The following is a 25,397-nucleotide window of genomic DNA, read 5'->3' as shown; positions in this document are numbered from 1 at the left end:
TAACTAGACCCATCCCTTACCATTTGACAAGGACTGTAACACTATATGGAAAACCTTTGTTTCAATGTCACCAGCTCCCCATCCTGACTAATGGCTAGTTAGTTTTGTTAAAAGCAAGGGTGATGGCGTATGCTCCAATGAGCTTTCCCTCCTCCCAGCAGCACAGACAAAACCCTGCAGCTCTGCTCGGTGCAGGCAGCCATCTGGACAGCCTTCCCTGGAAGCCCAGCCCACACCACACTGCAGGCAAAATCGGAGGGCTCCAGAGCTCTGTGGGGCTATTCATGACATACCAATTTCACATTTTCTGCTTGTAAGCTTGCAACAATAAATGCTAATGAGGACTATGAATGACAATTTTAAAGACAATAAAAAGGTCTCCAAATCCCTTGCATATGGAGACACTGTTTTCAAAACTTCACCTTCTGTTACAGAGCTTTTGGAGTCCAAAGAAGAAAAAAAGAATAACCTAAGGAAAACAATAAGATGATCAAAGCACAACTGAATCCTTAAGTTTTTGAAAGAAAGCAATCTGTGTCAGCCCAACAGACCACACAGCCCATCACCCCTATGGACAGCCCTGTGAGCACACGAGGTACCTTTATCTCTGAGACCTTTGCTTTCAGCAGACGTGTAGCTCAGCAAATGCAATTCCTACAAAACACTGGTCTTTTTTTCAGAGTTTAGGAATTCAAAAGGCAGCGTTTGTCCAAAAATAATATAATCATCATCATTAATCACACTTTGGCAAAGTAAGTGTTTAACATCCCACACATCTTTAACTAAATGTAAATGCAAAGTGGTCCTCTTCTGAACACATCTATTCTCAAAACAATGCAATGGTTCTGGGTGATGAAACTATAAATCACGTTTATGTTCCTCTTTTAATTTTTCTCTATTTTCCAGATCTTCTAAATCGAGCATGTATTACATTTTTGAACCAGAATAAACAATAAATATTACTTTCAATACAATGAAAGTGCTGAACAAAAGATAGAAATGTTTTTGACCTTGATAGCAATTAAACTATTTTTCACAGCAACAAAAATAAAACAAAAGATTCATCTTACTATAAATTGTGTGCAGGGTAGTCTTCTCATTAACACGAATTAAAACACTTTCAACAAAATCCACCAGGTGGAGCAAATACACAGCAATTAAAAAAAAAAAAATCCCAGGATTTTTTTCATCATATTTTCCCCCACCACAGGACTTTTCTAACAAACTCTCCATTTCTCTCTCTCCACACTGAAAATTAGTAAAAATCTATCCATACATACTAATTTGCCACCTTTATAAACAAATTCAAACTTACACCAAAAAGAGATGTTTAGCTACCACTGATTCCATTAAAGTTTTCATTCCAAAACTGCTTTATTTGTTCAAATAATACCCAGCACAGTGTATATGCTTTTATAACAATATAAATTTTTAAATTAATGTTTCACTCTGACCCTACTGGGCTTCGTGGTCATAAACCCCCTCTCCTCCTGCTTCACAAGACAGGCAGCAGAACAGAATGTAATTCTGTACATTCTGAAATAATACTGAGCAGTAGTTAAAACCTATAAAACTCAACCTAATTCTTACTCTGTATAGAAATCTCACTTCTGACTTTTACTAAAATTACTCAGTTGCAGACACCAGACTACTAAAATTTTGGAATACTGTGGCTTTTTTAATCTGTTATACCAAAATGTCCTATTTTGATTCCTGATGATAAATTAACACAAGCCCACGGTTACTAATAAATTTTGGCCTTTCCCTTCTCTTTTCTAGAGTAATTCACTTCCTCCCAGTCTCTTCTCTCAGGGATCTGCTTTTTTTCTTACTGTTTTCACCCCACATTTACTGGGCACGCTCAGCACGAGGTACCAATGCCACTTTCTTACTATTTTGCTCTTTAATTCCTGCTGCCACCACCTGCAAGCCACAACTCTCCCCAGACACTTTTCAAAGTCCTCCAGGTTTTTCTTACGTTATACACTCTCTGCTGCTAAGGACTAATACTGTAACTGGCAGTAAGAAAGCTCTAGGTAGATAGAACTTCCAGAAAGCTGGAGCTTGAAAGAGGGATACCTGAAGTCTGTCAGTGGAAGAGGACCAGTCAGGAATGTTGACTGCGGCTTAAATCATATTTACATGTTTTCTTTTCTCATATTTATACTGATGTTGAAAGAGAAAGACTCAAAGAAATGCAGCAGGCTGATACATAAATAAACATGCAATGCCTGAGGATACACATAACACTTATGGCAGAGCTACTTATGCTAGTGCATAATAGATCATGGTGATGCCAGCTCCATCACAAGACGCACCAGGCTAATCCAATTATTTAAATGATTATATACTTTTCGCTGGAGTGGTAGACAAACACATAAAATATTGACATTGCTTCCATAAATATAATATGAAAAATAAGCTTTGAAAATCATTCCTATGAAACTCTCCTCTGCAAAGTTCCAATTTCTTTATTCTTTGCAAAGCTGGGCTCAGGCACAACACAAAGGTACACACTGCTGTCTTTACCTGCTGCAACCCCTATTCACATTAATGGGATGCGCGTATGTGCATCTAAAGGGTAAATGCACTTAAGTGTGCATGACAGAATCCTAATGAAGTAGTTGGAAAAAGCAAATCACTGCACATGTAGTCACACTTTCCCCTCCCTTTGCAGGAAACCCCCCACCACCACCTTTGCCCCCCCACCCACCCACCCACAGCACACACATTTCATCAGCCCACACTGTGGACCAAGAACCTGCTGGATTTCTTCATGGAAAGATAACATCTTGTTACGCTCTGGGGATCTCCCAAATGGCTCCATCTCCAAGCATTCCTCAGTCTTTACCCCATACGACTCTCAAACTGGCCACACGTTTCTATCCACATAGTATTTCTTACCATCCCCAGCTTCAACAAAGGGTGTGGCCCTTCCCACAGCAAACGTCCAAGTCCCCATATTTAAATTGCATGGAAAAGGGGGAAAAAAACCAAACTTCACTGTTCTATCACCTTTGTTTAAAAATGGACCATTCTGTTTTCATGGACAGATGAAGATTCCAAAACGGCCTCATAAAAATAACCTCCGAATTACTAGTTTCATACCAAACTACCAGTGAATCGGACCCAAAAAGGCACCATGGGAAGGACAGGAAAGAACAGGAATTAGGAAAGTAAGAGCCCATTAACTGAGACCAGTCCTGCACTGGCCACCGTCTGTGGCTGCTGATAGAGATGTGTGTTTCATGGCAAGGCCAGAGTGTAAAATGAAAAAGACAGATCTTTAAAACTCATTAAAAAAAAAGAATCAAGCAGGTCTGTCAGCTCGGTCCAGAAAGAGAGAGAGAGAGGAGGGACACAGCAGGGGCAGGAACCTCCAATTCCTGACCAAACCCTCTTCCACACAATGCCTCCAGAAGGCAAAGGAACCCGGGCGGGGGCCAGCCTGCCGCTGGCGGACAGACAGGGCTGGCCGCGCAGGATGTCGGAGCGCCAGGCGGCCGCCGAGATACCGGGCGTTCACACACCCGCCGGCGGGCTGCTGGGCTCTTCAGGTAATTAAACGAGGAAGCGGGGTGCTGGGGGCAGGCCTGACCCTGAGGCTCCCCGGCGCCCCGGGTCTGCAGACCGACTTCCGCGAGAACAGCCCGGAGCATCAACACGGCGGCTCTCTCCTCCTCCCTGCCCGTTTCCTTCTGCACCTCTTCCTAGAGCTGACCCAGAAACACATCCTCTCCACAAAAGCAGCCACACCAGGCTCGCAGCCTCTGTGCTGCAGAAACCTTTGTGCTGTTCCCTGCCAGGACCCTCTAAATTTTAAAAAGAAAAAAAAAAAAAATTGCCTTCATGGCAGGAACTTGTCAAGATTCATCTAAACCAAATCTAGGTAAAAACAGGGGCATCTTCAGCAAGATGTGTTATTCAAAAAGAAAACTACCCCGCTAATCATGTGTCGTTTGCACCCGATTAAAGTATGAATCTTTTCACCCTCAGAAAGCTCCCCCAAGAAGTCAGTAATTTTGATAATCCAGTTCACAAATGAAACACTGGTCGTATGGTGTAATGAACACTGTTCTTTTCCGTTTTGATAACAAACACTATGGTAAGCAAATACCACCTATGGTCTGGTTTATTATGTCTCATCCAAAATCATAATTTTTTTAAAAACTCTAAAATGTTTCTGCTCCACAAAGAAAGTCACTAGGAAAACTCAGGAATATTAATTAAAAACAAATCCCTTAAAAGATAAGAAAGTAGAACACACACATTAAGTAATGATTAGAATCATATAAATAATACATTCTTTCTTCATCTCAGAATCCACAGAGTAAAATATTGGCTGAAAGAGACAGAGACCAAAAGAGAGATGAATACAAAAGCATGCCTGCTTGTCTGTGTTCAACACAAAGAACATTAAATGAAAACAACTGGCATGCTGCCAAATTCCTATAGAGGCAAAGAGATTCAAATAAATTGATTTCACGCATCACACTGACCTGGGATCAGTGTGCAGTGCTACAATAAGCTCAAAGCTCCATGTGGGGTAAAGCCCATTAATGCTATCAGACCTCTCAAACATGACCAAGAAAAACTAAAAATAAATGCAAATGCTCTCAAAACTCAGCAATTTTGCTTAAGAAAATAACCTTCTTCTTTTGCTAATAAAGATACAAATATCTGAAGGTACACAGCACCATCTAAATTTAGCATTTTTATTTTTAAAAACACAAGTGTGGCTTTTGAAACACATACAGTATCTTAAAATTGGTACTAATAAATATCCCATCCCATGATTCGAACATAAATACAAACCACTTTGCAACAAGTTTCCTGTGTCATAACTGCTTCCGTTCCAATGCCCACACATCTTTTAGATGACCAGTTAATTTTTTTGTATGACAAATACTGGACCCTTTCCTTAACGGCTTATAAGCGCAAGCTCCTCAGGCTGGATACCACTCCTAACTGTCCCCAATCTGCACAGTTCTCACAAAGACACACAAGAACACAGCTGTGGAAAATGGAACACTGCATATTTAGGAGATGCTTTAAAATACTAGGGGGAACATAGCAGCATTTTGCCTTTATCATAAGCTCCTACCGGAGCTGGTGACTGTCCCTAAGACATCATTTCTCTCCTGGCCTCCCGAAAGAGACAGGCTTGTCTCCTGGTGACCCCGACCTGGCTTCAAACTCATCACAGGGATCCGACTCTCTAGCACCACCTCAGGCCACTGTCGCTTACTGCCCCAACTCTTCACAGGCTCTAGTTCTTTGTTTTTTCTGCTTTCAGATTACAATCCCAACGACCCAATGGACTCCACATGTTTTTGTAAATTTAAAGTATGTGATTTCTGTTTCTCTCTACTTCTTGGCTCAACCCCATATTTATTTCTATACACCCACTACCATCACACCAAAAAGAAAAAACTAGGAGTAAACTTTTCAATGCCACTTGAAACATACAGAAAACCCAAGTTATAAAATAAGCAAACACACAGAATCAGATACATATATGCACATATATGTGTGTACATACATGTGTATATATACTGTGTGTGGACACACACATTATTTTAAGTATGCACACCCACACACACAAGAAAGAGAGAAACTCAGCATGGTGTTTTTGATACCTGATGCTGAGGCTTGGTATTTGCATATTATAACAAATAAAATGCATTAACTCGTTTTAAAATATGTCTCTGTCAAGCATTTTTGCTTTAAATGTGAATCTTCCATGCTGCAATGGTCATAGAGATATGCCACGTGGTGGGAAGACAGCATGGTTGTAATGGTGTGGGGGTGGGTAAAGACCCTGATGCTACATACCTGCAATACACACTCAAGTTTTAAAATCCAATTTTCTTTTCCAATTTGAAACCTGCACCTTATATATCTTTATCATACTGTTAAACCCCATCCCCATACAGATACATAAGGCAGAAAGCAGAGAAGTATATCCTCTGTGGAACAAGTGCTTTCTTCTGATGGAAGATGAAGAGAAAGCAATTCTAAAGCAAGGGTTGCTGTTATTATTACCTGTTTGTTTCCTTTATGCTATTAACACCTTCCTTTCTATGCTGGACTTGAGAAATCCTGTTGCTTATTTTCCCTCTTGAATCTCCCTCCCACCTCCCCCCATTCCCTCCCCTCTAGGTTACTAGGGAGCCCCAGTTTGAGCTCCGGAGTCATAGAGCAAATTCCCACTGGCTCTCTGTTTACATACGTTAGTGTCTATGTTTCCGCCCACTCTCTCCATTTGTCTCACCCTCTCCCTCCTCTCTGGACTTGAGAAGTCTAATCAACAAAGATTTGAGTTCTCAAAAAATTAATTTTTGGTAATAACAGTACGTTGGTAGGCTGAGCTCCTTGTCTTCTCTTTTGAACTGATGTCTCTCACTAATTACGGTAGAAGAACATCCTACCAGGAGGATGGGGGAAATGAAGACAAATACAGAGAGAAACTAAGGCATGACTTTGGTTATCTCAAAGGAGCCTATAATCATACATAGAATCATTGCACTTTCTCTGGATTTTCAACAACAAAACACCCTCATCTGCCAATACTTTCTCGGAAACTTGAAGAACAAACCAGTAAGTCTTCGTAGGAACCGCAAGAGTAGATGTCATGTGTGTGCTGCGGGTGGGGGTCGGGGGGGTGGCATCTGCGTTTCCAGAACACTGGCCATGAATGGTAAATATTTTGCTACCCTCTTTTCCATATAGTCAAGCAGGCAGTCACAGGACTTCAAAAACCCCCTCCTAATCACTAGATTGCCAACCAGTACCAGAGAACATTTGTGTTACCTCTCAATCCTTTCTTAGCACAGTTTATCTTTAGTCATCTGTACTTCTGTTCCACTCCACTAAGCCTGAAGCAGAGCTGGCTGCTGGAGGCATCGACTCTCTGGAATTCATAACAGAGGGCTGTCCTTAATTATTAAATGTTGCAGACTTTAAGAAGTCACTTGCCAACTGGGAAACAGTTTACATGTTGTTTATAGTTTTCCTAAAATTAGATATCACTTTTTTTTTTTTTTAATGTGCCTATGGACACATTAAAATGAATTCTGCTTAGGAAAGGACATTCACCTACAAGTTTTTGTTTTTTTTTAAATCCAAATCAAACAGAAGAAACAATAAATTGAAAAGCATTTTTCCCTCTTTAGTCAACAAACTGTTTCAGAAAATACCATCTCTAGTTACAATAAACACAGAAATCATGGCATAGTTTTTACTCTTTAACTCCAAGTACCGCTCATCTTATAACAGACGTATTACCAAACATGGCAAGAAGCACAGCAACAGGGGTAAAAACAAAATTGGTACTTAATCATTTGCTATCAAATAAGGGATCTCACAGCCAATCCCACACCCAAAGATTTCAAAGACAATTTTTTAAAATATGTAATACAAATTCTTTATCAACCGGCACTAGAAAAATAAAGAAATGAAAAGGAAAATCTTCACAAGAATAATTTATTAGAAAAAAAAAAAAAAACAAAAGATTGATTTTTGGCATGTAAGTAAATCACAAAGTCAAAATATTTGTCTGTTCCTTACCTTGACAATATTCAAAGTTTCCCTTTTTCCGGCAGTCACCTATTACTAAACTCAGTGCTCTCCAAGTGTTTCTTTTGACAGATATCATTCTCCACCAATCGCTCTGCTAATCTCCTCTCTCCTTTTCTGACTGGGACAGATATTATGTTCACCAGCCCAGAGATCAATCTTTTCTATTGACAACAACAAAGGGAAAAAAAACGCATATATCACAACCAGTCTGAAGTATTACACCCATCTACTTAAAATACTAGGCCAGTTTTGTTTAACAAACAGATACAAGCCCTTCTACATTTTAGAGAAATCCAAAACAATTCCCATTTTCTGATTTCCTCCAGGCCTCTACATTCTCCAATCATCTGACTCAAAGCTGGATACTGCTCTTTCCTTAAGTTGGATCTAAAACATACATACATCAATACCTTAAAAGAATGCTTTGGATGTTACCCATTTTATTTTTTTAAAATTAATCTGTCAGTGATAGTTTCTTTAGAAAATGCTTTTAGACACTGCGTTTTTTATTTTTCTGGAATTTCACATGCAAGTTAAATCACATTTCAAAACAACGTGGTATCCCCATTGTTTCACTGTTCTGAAATTTATATACCGCCATCATTCCGAAACAACTAATAGCAGTAACTAATAATCTTTATGCAACCAACCAGTTTGAAAATATTAGTAACAACAGTTGTTAGTGAATCATTTCACCAAATAAACCAAACTTCTACTACTTTTTATTTTTCCCTAAAGCAATCCAGATATTCTCATTTGTCCTGCTTAGATTTGTCAGGCTTACAGTTCATTCATTCATTCCCAAACATCCACTATTTATTACTCACCTACTATTACCAGTACCACCACTAGTCTGAATAGAACAAGCATTACTATTTAGTTCTTATAATCTATGAGATATAAATCTAGCACAATCATGTGCACATAAAGCAATAACTCAATAAATGCAAAAGAACAGATTTATAAAAGCAGTCTCAAAATATTATTAAGGCTATTATTGCTATTTTTTAAGAGACCAAACTATTCCCTAGAAATTGAAATTGGTGAATATACATACTCTAATGTACATAAATAAGCAGATTCTATTATTTTTTAAAAGGCAACGCCCTTTATACACATTACAACTCTTCTATCATGTAATCAGTTTCTCATTCTTAATGGCAAAATTTAAATATATATATAATGTAAACAGAAGATAAATAAGTACTATTGGGAAAAAGAAGGACATGGATACTTTTCTTAGATTCAGGTATGATTTCTGATAATATTTAGTGCCTCAACAACATCAACAAAAAGCCCTGGAGAGGCTGATGCAGTGAATCCTACCTGTGTGGGCCATATTGAACAATCTCCATTAAACAAATGAAGGAAGCCAAGTCCATACAAATCCCCTAGAGTCTAAGCCTTTTTCCTCCTCCTCATGACTGCTAAACACCAGACTACTGTCTGGGTTTATTATCAAAAATGGTATAGTGGGTCTCAGTTTTGAGGCACATAAAACTACCATGTGGATAAACTTTTATAAGATAAATCTCTCAATTATAAATGATCTCCCAGTATAGAATATACTGTTTCACTTTTTAACTTCACATGTGTCTGTTTTAATGGGAGTATTCTGAAGTGAATGGAGAAAAGTTGGCAGGAAGATAGTGTTACAAAGTATTTCAAGTGTACATGTTTTCCTTAAATGTTAGCATGGCATACAAATACACATTGAGGTAACACACAATGTAAACCTCAAGTTACCCCTGAGAATTCTTCCTCCTCAACAATTTTTATATATGAAACATTATATCACAGTCAATAAGATAATTCACCTAAAAAAGGGGGGCGGAGGTGCTAAGACTTGGATTTCTCAAAATAATGATTGGAGTATTACGTTTGTGCTTCATACCTACAACACAATAAATGATCTTTTGATATAAAATAACAATAAAATGAGTAACGGTCATGAGTACTAAAGAATACACATTCAGATTATTTGTGATACTTACTTACTAAAGTCTATATCACATGCAACTGAAATTTCTCTATCTTTAATATTGCTTTGTTCCAATCCTCAGCCACTGAACCTGTAAAATCTCATCATGAAGTCAACATACACAGAGACCAGTTTAAAAGCTAAACTCTACCAAGAGTAGAATGCCTCAAACAATTTGTAGTTCTACAAGAGTGTTATTAAAAAGGCTCAACATGTTGTATTACCATGGAAATTGTGGAAAACATACATTCCCAAACAAATATTACTTTTTCTCAATGGTATGAAGTAATGAAAACCACATGTGTAAATCTGCGATCCGTGCAGTAGTTCAAGCTGCAGCTAATAGAAAATACAGAAAGTGAACTCTGCTATATAAAGGATTCTTGTTACAGAAATATAATGTGAAAACCAGATGCAGACAGAAAATCTTAATCACAGATGGGAATGTAATCACTGGCATACAGAATACTTTTTTGATCAATCTTAACCATATGTGCAATGTATTTATTTTCTAAGGAATGCAATAACTTGAGAGAACCTTCTATTTGAATTCAGTTAACCTCATATTTATAATGCTTTTATCTTACTCCCCCATCCCTTCAGTGTGTACACTGAGCCAAGGTTTTAAAAGGAAGAGTTGCTGGCCTTGGCAAATCCTTCTTGTATCAGTTTATCTTTCAAAGTTTTAATAGGATGTAAAAGACTACACACACAAGAATCAACCTCAAAAGCGATCAAGTGCAGTTCCCCATCACTGTGTTTCTCAATCACTGCCAGGAATCCCCTCACTGCCTAAACACATTTCTCTTTAGAATTACATTACATCAACATTTGGGGCATTTTTTTCCTTTAGTAAATAAGACACAGCTATTCCAAAAATGAGGATTTAACACACCTCTTTTTATCAGTCTGAAGCAAATCAACTCTTAATCTATTTCTTTTTACAAAAGCATCTTGTAACATAAAGACTGTCCCTTTACTTTAATAAAAATACAAGTAGTTTTCTGTTCCACAAAAGGAACCCGCGATATCATAACCGACTTAGAAAACATTTTATCTCAACAAGCACAGTCCCTAGTACTGGGCTGTAGCCTACACTTGTCAAGGACTCCACAATCTCATTTGTAGGACAATTCTGTATCCCCCTGGTTTGAAACAGCCTCACTTAAGACAACATTCAACTTCTAACAGGAAGTGATTGGGACACTGTTATTTGGGTGTCCCTCATCAGAGGTCACAAGAACTAAATTTCAAGACTCCAACTGCACAGGATTCCTCAAGCTTCTGTGGCATATGCCCATCCTGAGTCTCCTTCTCTCCTCTAACTACTCACCCCCTGATACGCACAGAAGCACACAGTCCTTCTTCTTGCCTCATTCTGACATTCAAGACCCACCACGAGTTGGCACTAATCTGCACCTTTTAAGCCTCTGCTCCATCCATCCCCCTAGAGGGTGTAGCTCTTCAGTAGATAAGCTCCCATAGATGCATCATCTCATCTTTATGGATTTGTCCATTAACTCCTCCAGACTGGTGGATGGCCAGCTTCTCCTCAACTCAGGTTTCACTCAAATGTAACCTCAGAGATGGTTTCCCTCCTGTCCAAAGTCAAGTCTCTCCATTACCAGCAGCACACCCCACCCTTCTCTCCAACATTGGTTTTTTAATTGTCTTCATTGCATTTAACACTATGGTGAATAATCTTACAACTGTTTCTACTGTATGCCTCCTACTCCTAAACTATAAGATCTATTAGAGGAGGGGTCTTGTCTGTTTCCCTCATTAATCTTCCATACTTAAAACTGTACTTGGCACCTAAAGAGAATGAAATAAAGGAATTCCACCTAATGAAATGCTATAAAGGTCCAATTCACAGCCAATGACCATCACAAACATTTCCGTGACCACTCCCAAGGCTTTCGATCATTCTTTCTTCTTTAAATTGTAACAGCATTTATGGTCTATATCAGGCTGGGCAACCTTTATCTTCCAGATACTGCTCATATGAGCCCATCCCCATCAATATGTACAAACACAGGCCACGATGGGAATCACGCAGCGCATCCACAGCTGAGAAGCCAGCCCTCTCTCCCAGAGCAAGCACTAGGAAACCACAATTAAGGACTGCAGGCAGCATTAAGTCCATGCACCCTTTAAGGTTTTTATGCATAGACTGATCCCCCAATTTAGTTTACCAAGTGGGTTTCCTGCTCTGGAAAGGGATCCCATCTTATTCTCCTTCTGTCTTCAGACCTTACCTTGATGCAATATATGCACTTTGTTGTAACGGCCATGAGAGGAGGGGCCAGGTGTACTCAACAGTCTTCAAACCCAGTGCCTGACTCATAGAAGGAGTTCACTCAATACTGGCTGAGAGAACAAAGGAATAAAGGATAACTGACACTACCTTGTCTTCCTTCCAGCTTCTTCCTCTTATTGTGATAAAGCACTATTTTTAAATACTTCAGATATTTAAAGATTAAAAAATTAAACAGAAAACAGGTGACCGATCTATGAATTATTTATAGTTAAGGTGACAACATAGGGTGATCAATAAGTTAACAAACCAGGCAACTGAAAACAGCAGGAAGCTCTGAAATATCTCCTCTGCTATAATCTTCAATAAAATAAAATCTCCTAAAATGACTGTTCCTTACCTGCACTGACCACTTGGAAGCCCACTCCATACAAATGGACTGGAATGTCACGTCTTAACACTTACTAGCTATTTCACCTTGAAACAAGTCACTTAACCTTTCTAAGCTTTAGATGTAAATCACTACAACAGGATGATTACACCTAACTCACCAGGATGATATGAAGAGATAATCAGTTGAGAGCAGAAAGGAGGCAATACCTATTTTAATATCATTTAAAGCATTAAGGCACTAGGTCACTTTTCAAAAATGACCTAGTGCGATCACAACATCTTCTTTTCTGAGAGTCACTGATGTGCTAAATTATGATCAGTCAACAATACCAAAATATGTGGACGTAAGCTGCAGGTCCCAAAACATTTTGCAGTGGGGAAAAATAAAGAAATAACCACAAGCTAAGGCTGCGTGATTCTTTTCCTCATCTAATTTCATCTGTGGAAGATCACCTAGAGGATAAGCAGAGAGAGAACCAATTATTTCCAAAGATTGGTTTCTCCAAATAAAGGCATCTGTTCCATCCTGGAAACTTTCACATAAAAGAAAAACGAGACTTTGAAAGTATATGCATTCGTGGTTGATGACCACATGGCTAAAAAAAAAAAAAAAATTCTACAACTGTCCAACTGCAAATACAGCCTTGTTGCTGCTGCTCCTCAATAGCTGATCTCTCTCTCTCCTTTCTTCCCTTCCTTTTCTCCCTCTCTCCCTGCCTCAGAAAAGCTGTTGCTATAGTTCTGGACTCCAGACGGTAACTTTTCTAAGTACGGTGAGAAGTTCTGACAATTTTCCATTTTAATCCCCACCTGCAGTCTCTGTGGCTGGCCCTGTCCACGGGGAAAAAGAATGGGGTGGTAGGATTTGAAGACTTCCAGCAGAGCGGTAGTGAGCCCTAGAACAGAGGAGCCTGGGAGTCAGAAAATTTTGGTTCAGACCTCAGCCCACCACTCACGCAGGGTGATCTTGGGCAAGCGAGGAAGCCTTGAGGAATGCTTTGCAAATTAGCTCACTCGCAGGTAAGTATTAAATGAGGCAACATGTGAATGTCACTCCACGAAGGCATTCGCTGGACCTCCTCCCCACATATATCTGGCAAATTGAGAGAGAGAGGGAGAAGGAGTTAAGAGTACTCAGGAGAAGTGCTCAGCCTGAGATCTGTCTAGAAAACAGACATGGCCACCCAAAGAAGGACCAACAGGAGCCCCTGGCACCTAGGGGGTCACCGGGGGGCTTGGGAGACAGAAAGCTGGGAGTCACAAAGATGGTTTTTAGCCTGGCGGGGTCCCTGATCCAAGGGACAGTTCCAGCTCAGAAATACGTCTATGCATACAACATTCTGTGTATAATTTCAAGGAGCTCATCCTTTACACAAAGTACAGTTATGAGCCATAGGGTAAAAAAAGAAATAAAACAGGTTAAGATATGCATTTATGAACACACAGGTGACTTAAGCACTTCAGTTTGCCCAGGGCTGCTATATATGGGGGCGTTTTTCAGTTGCTAAAACTTAAAGCTAAAATATGATGGCAATAAACTGTACATTCTATGATATGAGATCACAATAAAAAGGGACCAAGGGGGAAAAGGACTGGGAAAGAAATGACACGATCTTGCAAACAAAGATTTCATTTTGGCCTTAGCAATGAACTATTTGAGGACAGTATTAAGTAAATAACTGGAATTCAAGGCAGGAACTTTCACCAAATATTTAATAAAGCATCAAAAAGTACCCCCAACTGTTCCAGGCTCCTACCTTTAAGGAGTTTACAGATCAGGAGAGAAGTCTCAATCATATGGATAGCAGAAAAATGTTAGATGTGATAAATTGTATCTTTGAAGAAGAGACAGAAGGTATCTTCTTCAAAGAGATCAAACCAGTCCAGCCTAAAGGAAACCAGTCCTGAATATTCATTGGAGGGACTGATGCTGAAGCTGAAACTCCAATACTTTGGCCACCTGATGTGAAGAACTGACTCACTGGAAAAGATGCTGATGCTGGGGAAGACTGAAGGTGGGAGAAGGGGACGACAGAGGATGAGATGGTTGGATGGCGTCACCAACTCAATGGACATGAGTTTGGGTAAGCTCTGGGAGTTGGTGATGGACAGGGAGGCCTGGCGTGCTGTAGTCCATGGGGTCGCAAACAGTTGGACACGACTGAGCTAAACTGACTTGAAGAAGAGAGTTCATGAAAACTTGAATAGTTTCATTAGCAAGGGAGGAGAGCACAAAGCAGATTCCCTGTAGAAACAAGTCTTAATTAAGGCTGAGGTGAGGAAGGCTAGCAAATCAGGGGCATTGTCTGACTTGAACATTTGTATACCCCCAGGCATTAAACAGGACCACACTCTCTATGAAGTATTTGCTGAGTGAAGGTGACTAAGAAGGAACAGCCACAGAGAGAAGATCCTACAGGGGGCTTCCAGAAGAGAGTGGTGGACAGTTCAAGAGTGGTCAAGTCAGATGCCAAGCACGAACAAGTCTTTCTGAAATGATACTGTGCTTTGCACACATCATCTCACGCAGTCCACTTGACAAACCTTATGGGTCATGCCATTATTATCCAGCTGAGAATTATTTCCAGATGAAGAGTAGGAGCTTCAACAAGTGGCAAAGCATTGGGGAGCTGGGTCTCTTCACTTCTCCACTTAACTGTCTTCTAGTAGAGAAGAAAAGGGCATCACTTTCCCCCCTAGGAAGGGCAGAATCCCAGAACCATCCACCCCAAGTTGATGCTACAGGCTCTAACTTTACAGTGACTGAAACACACGAGGTTTGCAAAAAACTCAGAAGACCAAGAGACATGCCACAAAAATTCTCCTTCCAACCACCAATGCCTCAGCCCCACTTTCTTCCCATACAGCAGCGCAAATCGCTCAGTCATATCCGACTCTTTGCAACCCCATGGACTACACAGTCCATGGAATTCTCCAGGCCACAATACTGGAGTGGGTAGCCTTTCCCCTCTCCAGGGGATCTTCCCAACCCAGGGGTCTAACCTAGGTCTCCGGCATTGCAGGCAGATCCGTTACCAGCTGAGCCCCAAGGGAAGCCCAAGAATACTGGAGTGGGTAGCCTATCCCTTCTCTAGTGGATCTTGCTGACCCAGGAATCAAACTTGGGTCTCCTATATTGCAGGCGGATTCTTGACCAACTGAACTATATGGGAAGCCCCTTCTTCCCATAAAGCAAATACTATTATCAGATTCATATGCACACTTCTCCCACAAGTTTTTTTTTTTTTTTTTGGAGGCTAATTACTTTACAATATTGAAGTGGTTTTTGCCATACATTGACGTGAATCAGCCATGAGTGTACATGTGTCCCCCATCCTGAACCCCCTTCCCACCTTCTTCCCCATCCCATCCCTCAGGGTCATCCCAGTGCACCAGCCCTGAGCATCCTGTGGGAGAAGGCGAGGGTGGGATGATTTGAGAGAATATCATTGAAACATGTACATTATCATATGTGAAAAAAGTAGAAGCTTTTGTACTTCTTTTGTACTACTTTTTCTGTACAAAAGTAGCATACTATATATACATTGCTCCATGCTTTTTTTCATTTCACAATATAGCTCAGGAATGACTCCATATTAGCATACATAAATTGGTCTCACTATTTTAAACTACAGTTTGGTTACAGAAGAAAAAAGTCTTAAAGATTCAATTCTGACAGCTTTTATCCACAAGCTCTGAATTTAGCTTAAGTTCAACGTGTAAAAAGAATTGCCAGTGTTTTCAAGTTAAATGATACTAAACAAGGTGAAAGTCCCTAAAATAATATTATATTGGTGAACCAGACCCTAAAAGTCCTACATTTTGTTGTTGTTGTTTCCTCCAGTGACTAAAACTCTTTAAATAGGGGGGACAATTAACAGTGAGCCATTTAATCACAAGAATTGAATACTGCCCCTTAACATAGAAAAGTGATTCCTTTACTTCTCCAATAGGAGGCCTCCAATTTAAAACAAAAGATTGTGCTCCCACACATGACAGTATTTTGTTTACAGTCTGCTGATTGTGAAACACACAAAGATGAGTGTATCAATTTTAGTAATATTTAAATTCAGCTTTGTTCATCTAATTTAATGTGTATTTGGAAAATGTCACTGTGTGAAAAAAGTATTTGATCTGCAGACAAAGATTGGAGTACTGAATGAATGAAGGTAGGTTCAAAGGCCGCCTTGAAACTCTCATCCCCCAAGAATACTGAGGACAGAGTCTGAGACACACTGGGGTATAATAAACACAGCCTCCGCCCTGCCATCAACTCCCCTTGACTCCTTAGTCTCTGGTCCCTGCCTTCTCCCCTTTACATACCAGAATTGAAAGAATTTTTTATAAATTATTCCCTAAACAAAAGTCTAATGATTGAAACACATAAAATAGACAGGTTGCTCTGGTGGAAAGTTAAAGGTCCAGACCCAGCCCTCCTGGTCACATTTTATTCTACCAGGCGGTCTGCAAAATGGAAGAAAACTCAAAAAACAGTTTGAAATCCATGCAAGCAGCCAAAGCACAAAGGGAGCCAAGTCCCAGGACAATCAATAATCTATGCTCCATGCAAGTACTACTCTTTAAGGAAATCTACCAAGTGTCAGCCCTATTAACATTTCCCAAAAGTAGCTGGACCACAAGAGATACCCAGCTGGGTTCTGAGGCTGCTTTCTGGAGGCTGTGAGTCTATGAGTCTACGAGGGGTAGGTAAACTGTCCTTTAAACGCTGATCAGTTGATAAAGAATCCGCCTGCAATGGGAGAGATCCGGTTCAATTCCTGGGTTGGGAAGATCCCCTGGAGAAGGGATAGGCTACCCACTCCAGTATTCTTGGGCTTCCCTTGTGGCTCAGCTGGTAAAGACTCCGCCTGCAATGTGGGAGATGTGGGTTCAATCCCTGAGTTGGGAAGATCCCCTGGAGAAGGGAAAGGCTACCCACTCCAGTATTCTGGCCTGGAGAATTCCATGGACTGTAGAGTCCATGGGGTCACAAAGGGACATGACTAAGTGACTTTCACGTCACTTTAATGCCCAAATGCTGGCAAGCTAAATGCAATGGACATCTAATCTGAGGTGTCATCACTTCCCCCTCTCTAAGTTCACCACATATCCAAGTACTAATTACTTTTCCTTAGCAATGTCTCTAGCTTCTGCCCATTCCTCCTTGTCCCAGAAACCCATTTCTGGCCATTCTTCTACAAGTATCTACCATCTAAACTATCGCAAAGTCAGTTCTCTACCTGGCCTCGGTCTTCATTCATTTCATCCACCCCAATCTGGCCCACCAGAATCAGACCAAGTCTTCAGAAAGACAACTTTAACTGGGTCCATGATTTCCTGTTGCCTTTTTATTTTTTCTGCTTTGGTTTTATTAAGGTCTATTTTACCATGGCATTCTTTGTTCAAGTAACAGATATATACTACCATGGGTGAAACAGATAGCTGGTGGGAAGCTGCTATAAAGGACAGGAACCTCAGCTGGGTGCTCGGTAACAACCTAGATGGGTGGAATGGGGGCCGGGATGGGAGAGGGGTCCACGTGCAAGGGGACACGTGTACATGTAGCCAATTCACTTCCCTGGACAGTGGAAACTAATGCAGTGTTGTAAAGCAATTATACTCCAGTTAAAAAAAAAAGTCCAATTAGAAAACCTAATATATAGAGCATCTGTGATAAAAAACAGAAGTATTCTGGTTTCACGATGCTAAGAGGATGAACGATCTGGGCAGCCTCCACACCACCTCCCAATCCTAAGGGGTCCCACTAGACACAGAAGTTTTTTTAAATTTCTGGTTTACTCAGAAGACAAAGCTTAAATCAAACACCTGGTAGTCCAAACATTTATAATCTTTCTGCTTATTTCCCAAGCCTCACCCAAGGTCCCTTTCTGCTGGATCCACATTAATTTATTCTCTCTCGACTCTACCCACCCCACCCAACACACCTCTCCCAAGACCTTTTCCAACTGCCATTCTTACTTTATAACTGCCCACAACCCCATTATAATAACATTGCCTTGATAAGTCCTACCTCTCTTAAAACAAACTTAAAATTTCAATTCACTCTGAAATTTCATTTATTATACCATTTAACCAGCAAGTAATAAAGCCTCTTCATCTTTTCTAGCTATTTGATTTGTCCTGAGTAGGTTTATCATTCAGTGGGAACTGAGTCTACTCCCTGTTCTGCGTGTCTAACTATAGAAAGCATTTGTGATAAAGAACAGAACTATTCTGGTTTCACAGTGCCAAGACAATGAACGAAAGGACCTGAACCCAATCTGGGCAGCCTCCACGTCACTCCCAATACTATAGTAGTATATGGAAAGTACTAGTACCTTACATATAGTAGTCATTCAGTAAATATTTATAAACTTATTTCAGGTTTACAACCAAAAGCAAAAACCTTAATTTTCTTTCAAATATTCTAAAAGGTTGCCCAAACAACATATGCCTTTCTTCTAAGGCAGTCAAATTAGCTTTAATGGGTTGCTCACTTTATTGCTTTTCATTTATGTTTTTCTCTGATATTTTACACCCACTTTCTCTAGCCAACTCAAAGCTTGACTTGGATAAGTCAATGGAGACTGATCACATTTACTTTCCCTTTAGACCTGAACATACCTAACCTACCCTGATTCAAACAAAAGGATCTGAATTCATTCTCCACATTTGTTTCCCATCAGAGGTCAAGTGTGGGTATCATTTCTAAATAAATCTAGCTAGAGATGAGGATGAAAATGTGTGACAGGTAGGCAAAGAGGTTCGGCAATAAAGAACACTTGCCTGACACATGATAAAAGTTACAGAATTCTAACATCACTTGAAAAGAACACTTTCACAGGAAAGAAGGATTACTATATCAGTCTGATAAACACCACAGTTCCAGTCCCAATATCATCTGCTGTTCTTCCCAGCTGTGTTTGCTCATCACTGTGTACATAACATATGCATAGATTCAGAAAATAAACTAGCAGTCTTTCATGACCTGTCTTACAGCTCACATCTTTCTGTATCTTGAGGTTAGGGGAAGGAGTACAGTACCTCTAGTTTTAACAAAGTAGAGTGACCAGCTTCCTAAGACTTTGTATTTAAAGCACAGCTTGCACCATGCTTACCACCATGTTCACTAGGAGATGACTTCCCAATGGCTAATGTTCCGCTTGCCAAGTTAGATGTGCATTTGAAATGCATTGGCAATGCTGCTGCGCTAGCTCCCTGGCACAACCCTTATGCCAGTCTTTGCAGGCACCATGATCGACCTACTTTCCTAACACCTCTCTGATCTCCTACCTGAGCATCACCAGGTATACTCCCCACGAGGTCTAGCAGAAAGGACGTCCCAAACACTAACATTAGCTAATTTTCTCTCCTGGAGCTCCAAAAGAGCTGGCCGCAGCTAAGCTCATCAATGGTCTAGCAACGTCTCCTCTGTCATTAGTGGCCCCATAACTCTTGATAGCTTTCTTTAAACAAACTGCCATTACATCTCCTGGTAACATTTTCCCTATTATTTCTCTGATGTAGGATTCAATTCAGTCAAGTCAGGTCTCCACAGTTCCCTGCATACATACTTTCAAGACATTCACCTTTGCGGCAAAGAACTTGAATTTGGCCTCCCACCAAATTTCAAATGCCAGTGCAAAAACTTTCTACAGCCTATGAAGCAACAGTGGTTCCTGTGATTTCCATTTCTAGGGACACATGAACCTGATGTAACTTCCATGTCCTTCCTCATAAACAGCAGAAGTTTCCACTGCCATCCTGAATGATGACAAAGGGCTTAATCAAACCAGAAGTATAAAAAGGTAATAGTTCCTAAATTCCAAAGAAATCCAGCCTGGGTTCACAATTAATAACTTCACAAATTGGGATTAAACTTTTAACAAGGTCCAGTTTTTAAAGTGCAAGTACAAAAAGCAGGGTCATGGGTAGTCACTGGGCTCCCCATCACTTTTAGAAGCGACAGCAGACTGTTCCTTCAGACAACAGGTAGTTTCTTGGTCTTTTTCACTTAACATCTGATTCCCAGGCAAATGATAAGGTGCCCTTGTTGGTTTAAACAAGCTATTACTTACCAGGTTCTCTCCAAAAATGGTTTAAAGAGATCATTTTCTAAATTTCCAAGTGACTTGGGTCCCAACCTTGAGACTGTGGGGTGCCGGAAAAGCCCGGTAAACACTAAGGTGAGCCTTTAATCTCTCAGTCCTGGCCCCAGGCACCAAGTTCATCTTAGGTGAGGTGAGGGGCAAGTATACAGGCTGCTTTATTTGTGCAAGACCTACAATATTTTAGTTCCTTCTCATTCTCCTCCATCATTCACCTCTGAAAGGACTGTAGTCACAACTAAAATCTCAGACAATCATCTGAGATCCAGGATGGCCAGGAGAAAAATGACAGACTCCTCCCCACACCTCTTCTTTATAACGAACAGTGGGGAGCTGAGGACATTCTGCACTGATTCTATTTCCCAGAGATTTGCAGATTAGTAGTATCCCCAACTCAGAAATGAAAATATAATTTTTTTTTTTCATTTTCTTAACCACGGGAAATTCCTGAAAGCCTACTCGCAAAATGCTATGTAGACCTGCATAGATGAGAGCTGGGAAGACTCGTGATCAGAGTCTGCCCATCATCTGCTCCTGAAGCTGGAGTGCACCCGAGGCCACCCAGCAAGTCAGTGACCGAACTGGAAGGGGGACCTCAGTTTGCCTATGAGGGGAAGGCACACACAGGAGGTCCTTCGTTTTATAACAGAGTGCTTTATGCTACATAATCAGTTATAAGTTCAAGATGGTCCAGACTCCCTCTCCTCTTAGTTGTGACTAGGAAGTGGACCTGGCCAACTGGGAGATGCTGAGATCTGAGATGGAGAGGGACCAAACTGCCTGAGATGGGCCAAGCCTCAGGGCCTAAGACCACTGGCAGAAGACTGCTCTGGAGTGCTGAATGAGACCGACAGAGGGAGAGGTCCCAAGGCCATGCACCGCGGGAAGGTGGCATTCTGATGAGAGAACAGCACTTAGTCATGGAAAAACCTGCATCAGGAGGACGAGGATACAGAGTGCGTATGCGTGCTAAGTCGCTTCAGTCGTGTCCAACTCTGCAACCCTGTGGACTGGAGCCTGGCAGGCTCCTCCGTCCATGGGATTCTCCAGGCAAGAATACTGGAGTGGGTTGCCAAGTCCTCCTCCAGGGGATCTTCCCAACTCAGGGATCACACCTGCATCTATTATGTCTGTCTCCTGCATTGGCAGATGGGTTCTTTACCACTAGCGCCCCCTGGGAAGAAGCATACAGAGTGGCAAACATTTGGGCATATCCTAGGATATCTGCTGGCCAGGAGCCTACTCTGATTCCTAGGTTGGGGGCAAGTGCAAATGTAAGGAAAACAGTGGATGTATAGATCATGACTACTAAAGAGCACATAAAGCCCAGTATTCAGAGAATATGTTTCTATTAGAACTTGGGAACAGAGCAGGTAATTAAATTTGGGGAACAAAAGGAAACCTCAGTTTTCCAAATTGGAGCAAAAGGTCAAACCAGAAGAGCAACTAAAGCTACCTTTAGAGTGATGGACCACATCTCTTTGAAATGAAGAAAGTGAAATGCTGGTTAATCATTTACTTAAAATCAGTGATGACACTGTACGTGAAGGTTAATGCCAGGCTCACAGTAGGTCTCTAATATTTGTCAGTTCCTCTACTTTCTCCCCAGACCAACAACTAGGTGGCAGCCCTCGAATGCCCAGAGCACCCTCAGAAGTAGTCTAAGCCCCGGGTGTTAAAAGATGAATGAATCCAGTGAACCACATTCCATAAGGCACTGGGAGGTGTTCAGATTGTTGGACACACGATAGGAAAGCTTTACATCTGTACTCTCCACAGTCACAAGAGACCCCATTCACCCAAGTATAGATTTGTCCTAGGGACCCTGGCCAATATGAAGCCCACAAAAACAAGCCCGTTTCATGAGTTCCATTATACAGATAACCTCCATTAGAGCTATCAAAGCAGGGGGATTTTAAGTAGGTCTCTCACAGTTACTGAAAATGTTAGTGGTTCTAAGCAAGACTGATGGTTTTAAGCATTTTCAAACAAGAGTGTCTCACCCCTTAAACCTCAACCACAGGGCATTACTTTCTCAGCGGTTCTGTATAAAAGTCTGAACATCACTTGATAAAGTATGAACATTCTGAAAAGAGTCACAGGAAGCTCTTCCCTGTTCATGTCATATAAGGTACTGAGGCTTCAACACAGAAACAATACCCTAGAAGATCATATACAAAATGATGGGGCTGTGTCTGTGAAATAAACTTTCTTCATTCATACGTGACTCAGGTGACATTTCTTGAGCCAAAGTGCTTGGCTCTATACCAGAGACTATACCCACCAAGGAATATACCTAGATCTCTGAAATTATGCGGGCAACAACATGCCACAACTGGGCTTCAAACTGGAAATTACATTCTTTATAAGAATTATTCTCAGTTGTACATGTGATCACAAGTATATACAATGCTGTTATTCAAACAACCTCTTCTTTTGATTGGTGTTTCAGAAGAAACACTGCATTTGTTAATATCAAATATGCTAATGTGTCACAGTGTCTGTTTTCCCTTGTATCCATTCTGAAGATATTCTGAGTTTATCTTTGAAGAGTGAGTGTATCTGGCAATTGAGGTGTGAAGGTACAAGCTATATAGCCTCTCATTGATCCAAAGCAGTGATCCTGTCTCACCCTAGACAAATTACTATACCACAAGTCCATCCAACTGCAATTGTGGATGGAGTCAATATTAAACCTGATCCAAATTTTATAGGTCCTCCTTCTACCTTAATTCTCTATGTCCAGTTTTACATGACTAGTATTGCCATTTATTTTCCTTCTGTAGGGATAAGTATTATTTTTATTATTGTTATGCATGTTAGAGTTCTTTTTAATTAATATTGAGTAATTTTTTTAACATGTCTTTCCTAGAAATGTCACTAGTAAAATGCATCCAATTTTTCTCTAATGTGGTGCTTTCCCTGTCCATAAAACTTATTTGATTAGCAGTACTATAGAAGCTAAAGCTTTTGTATGCAGGCACTCAAGCATAATTTAATCATTTTATTTAAGCATGAAAAAAATTATTCTGAAAGCCCTGTTAGGTAAAATATCCCTGATTAATTTAAACTTACATTTACAGGTATATTAAAGGTGAAATAAATCACAGAATGCCCAGTATGCAATGGAATAGTGTTAACTTTGGTATAATAGTCAGCAGTAAGTTAAAAATTGCAGTATTAGAGAATGTAAGGAATAACTATCTCAATTTAAGTAACTGCATTTAAACAGGTTACTTTAAAATAAATTTTGTTTTATGTGAAACCATTTTGTATTACAAGGATTTCCACCTATGAAAATCTCTTTCATAGTCAAACGAGATGAGGTCCTAATTGCATAATACCATTTATCTGCTGAGGATAAAAGTGCCAACAAATGAAAATGCACATTAGGCAAGAGATTGTCAGAATAGAAAATTGTCTTTTTTATTTTTTTAATTTTTTTTGTTTTTTTGTTTTTAAATAACCCACTCACATTAACAAAAGACTGCAGTAGCTTCCAAATTATAGGTTGTTATTTTTAGTGGAAGTAGTTCAATATTCATATTGGAGCAGATGTAGCAGTTTAACAAAACAGCTCTTCAAATCCTGCACAAATTGAAAACAGGAAAACTGATTGCATTTTCTCTTATCACTTTCCTTTTCTGAATTGACACTTTTGGCCTTCTGAAAATTTACACATGGCTTTCATCTCAACAGCACCTGCTGATCAAACAGAAACCTAACATTTTCATGAAAATGGTATAAAGGACTAGTTTTGTTCTAAATGTTGTAAAGAGCATCAGTTGCCTAACCTGATGACAATAACTGCTGGGTATAAGGCATATTCAATATAGTTTTATATTTTCACTAAACTTTAAAAAATACATTAAGTCCCTTCTGGTTTTTTCCATGTTCACTTTTCATACGATTCAAATTTCTTTGACTCAAGGTCTGCCTAAAACTTAGTTTTATTATGCAAAGACTATGCAAAACGTGTAAAAGGGTAGATCACACACAGAGTACTATTTTCTCTGTCACTGCTCAGAATACATGTTTATCTACACATACCGCTTTCTATTCAGTCACATGAATGTAAAATATACACATTCTGCTTTCATAGTCCACCCACAGGAAAAAGGAAAGTCAGACCCTATTTCTGAAGGGGACTTACACATTTCTTTAAACAGATACAGATTTAGCAGGTGCTTGAATATCCCCAACTGGAGAAAAATGGATGTCACCTGAGCACAAACTACCTAAATGATGTGACCAACCCATTCAATGTAAATATCTCTGGGAAGGTAAAGGTAAAGCTTGAAAATGGGTATTCTTATATGTAAAATACAAGGACTGATAGCTAAGTTGCTCCCCAGATTGTCAAATAAAAGTATATCACATATTTATCTGTGACACCTGATTCTAAGTAAAATTAAAGATGTCCCTAAGAAATGCTCTCTGTCAGCTCACTAGCAAAAGATCTCTACCCTTCTGAAGGATTCCAGGCTGTCTATTCCCATTCTGCCTGGGTGACAAGGTAACCCCAGGCAGAAATGACATACAGTAAATATATGTGCCACTCTGGCCAGTTGGACTGTGAATTTCAGTGTTTCATCATGCTCACTGAGGCAACAGCAAACCTGAAATGTCAATATGTTCAGTCAATGGAAGTGAAATAATGGGACTCTATTGTCTTACCCAATCGATCTGCTGTCAACAAGGAAACATGCCCCCCTGCCTTTAAACAAATTTTAATTAGGCTCTTAGTTACTGGATTATATTTACCTATGAAAATAGTTATCCTGACTATGTGTAGGAAGCAAAACAATTGTTTTTCCCACTTTTACCCATTTTAAAAACCTTCTAAAGTTGATACTATAATTTTTAAACACACTCAGAAGAGTGTATCAAACGTGTTTCAAATTAAACAGGTTGATTAAACATTTTAAAATTATTTTCATTTTAAACCAATTCCAAGGGGGGTAAAAACATCCCACGGCTTAAATTCAACATGCAAATCTACCTTACAGATTTGATTTTTGTTCCCTCTGGACCTAGTTGAAATCATACTATAAAATCAACTAATTCCACATTAAAA

At 40.0% G+C, this 25,397-nt stretch overlaps 1 protein-coding gene across 8 annotated transcripts in view; it reads right to left on the bottom strand.

Annotated features, from left to right (window-relative positions):
• Positions 1-25,397, bottom strand: part of RUNX1T1 (RUNX1 partner transcriptional co-repressor 1) — a 149,681-nt gene that overhangs the window by 115,744 nt on the left and 8,540 nt on the right. For 5 of the 8 annotated variants that reach the window (XM_043880217.1, XM_043880214.1, XM_043880216.1 and 2 more), the window contains one exon: positions 7,570-7,742. The exons of the other annotated variants lie outside the window; for them this stretch is intronic. In XM_043880217.1, coding sequence (XP_043736152.1) covers positions 7,570-7,657 — 88 coding nt within the window. In that variant the 5' untranslated portion in view covers positions 7,658-7,742. The remainder of the gene's footprint in view (positions 1-7,569; positions 7,743-25,397) is intronic. 8 annotated transcript variants of the gene reach the window in all.

This window comes from Cervus elaphus, chromosome 21 (assembly GCF_910594005.1).
Source record: "Cervus elaphus chromosome 21, mCerEla1.1, whole genome shotgun sequence".
Lineage (NCBI taxonomy): Eukaryota > Metazoa > Chordata > Mammalia > Artiodactyla > Cervidae > Cervus > Cervus elaphus.
The sequence above is the reverse complement of the archived record's forward strand: the minus strand, read 5'-3'. Positions and strand labels throughout refer to the sequence as shown.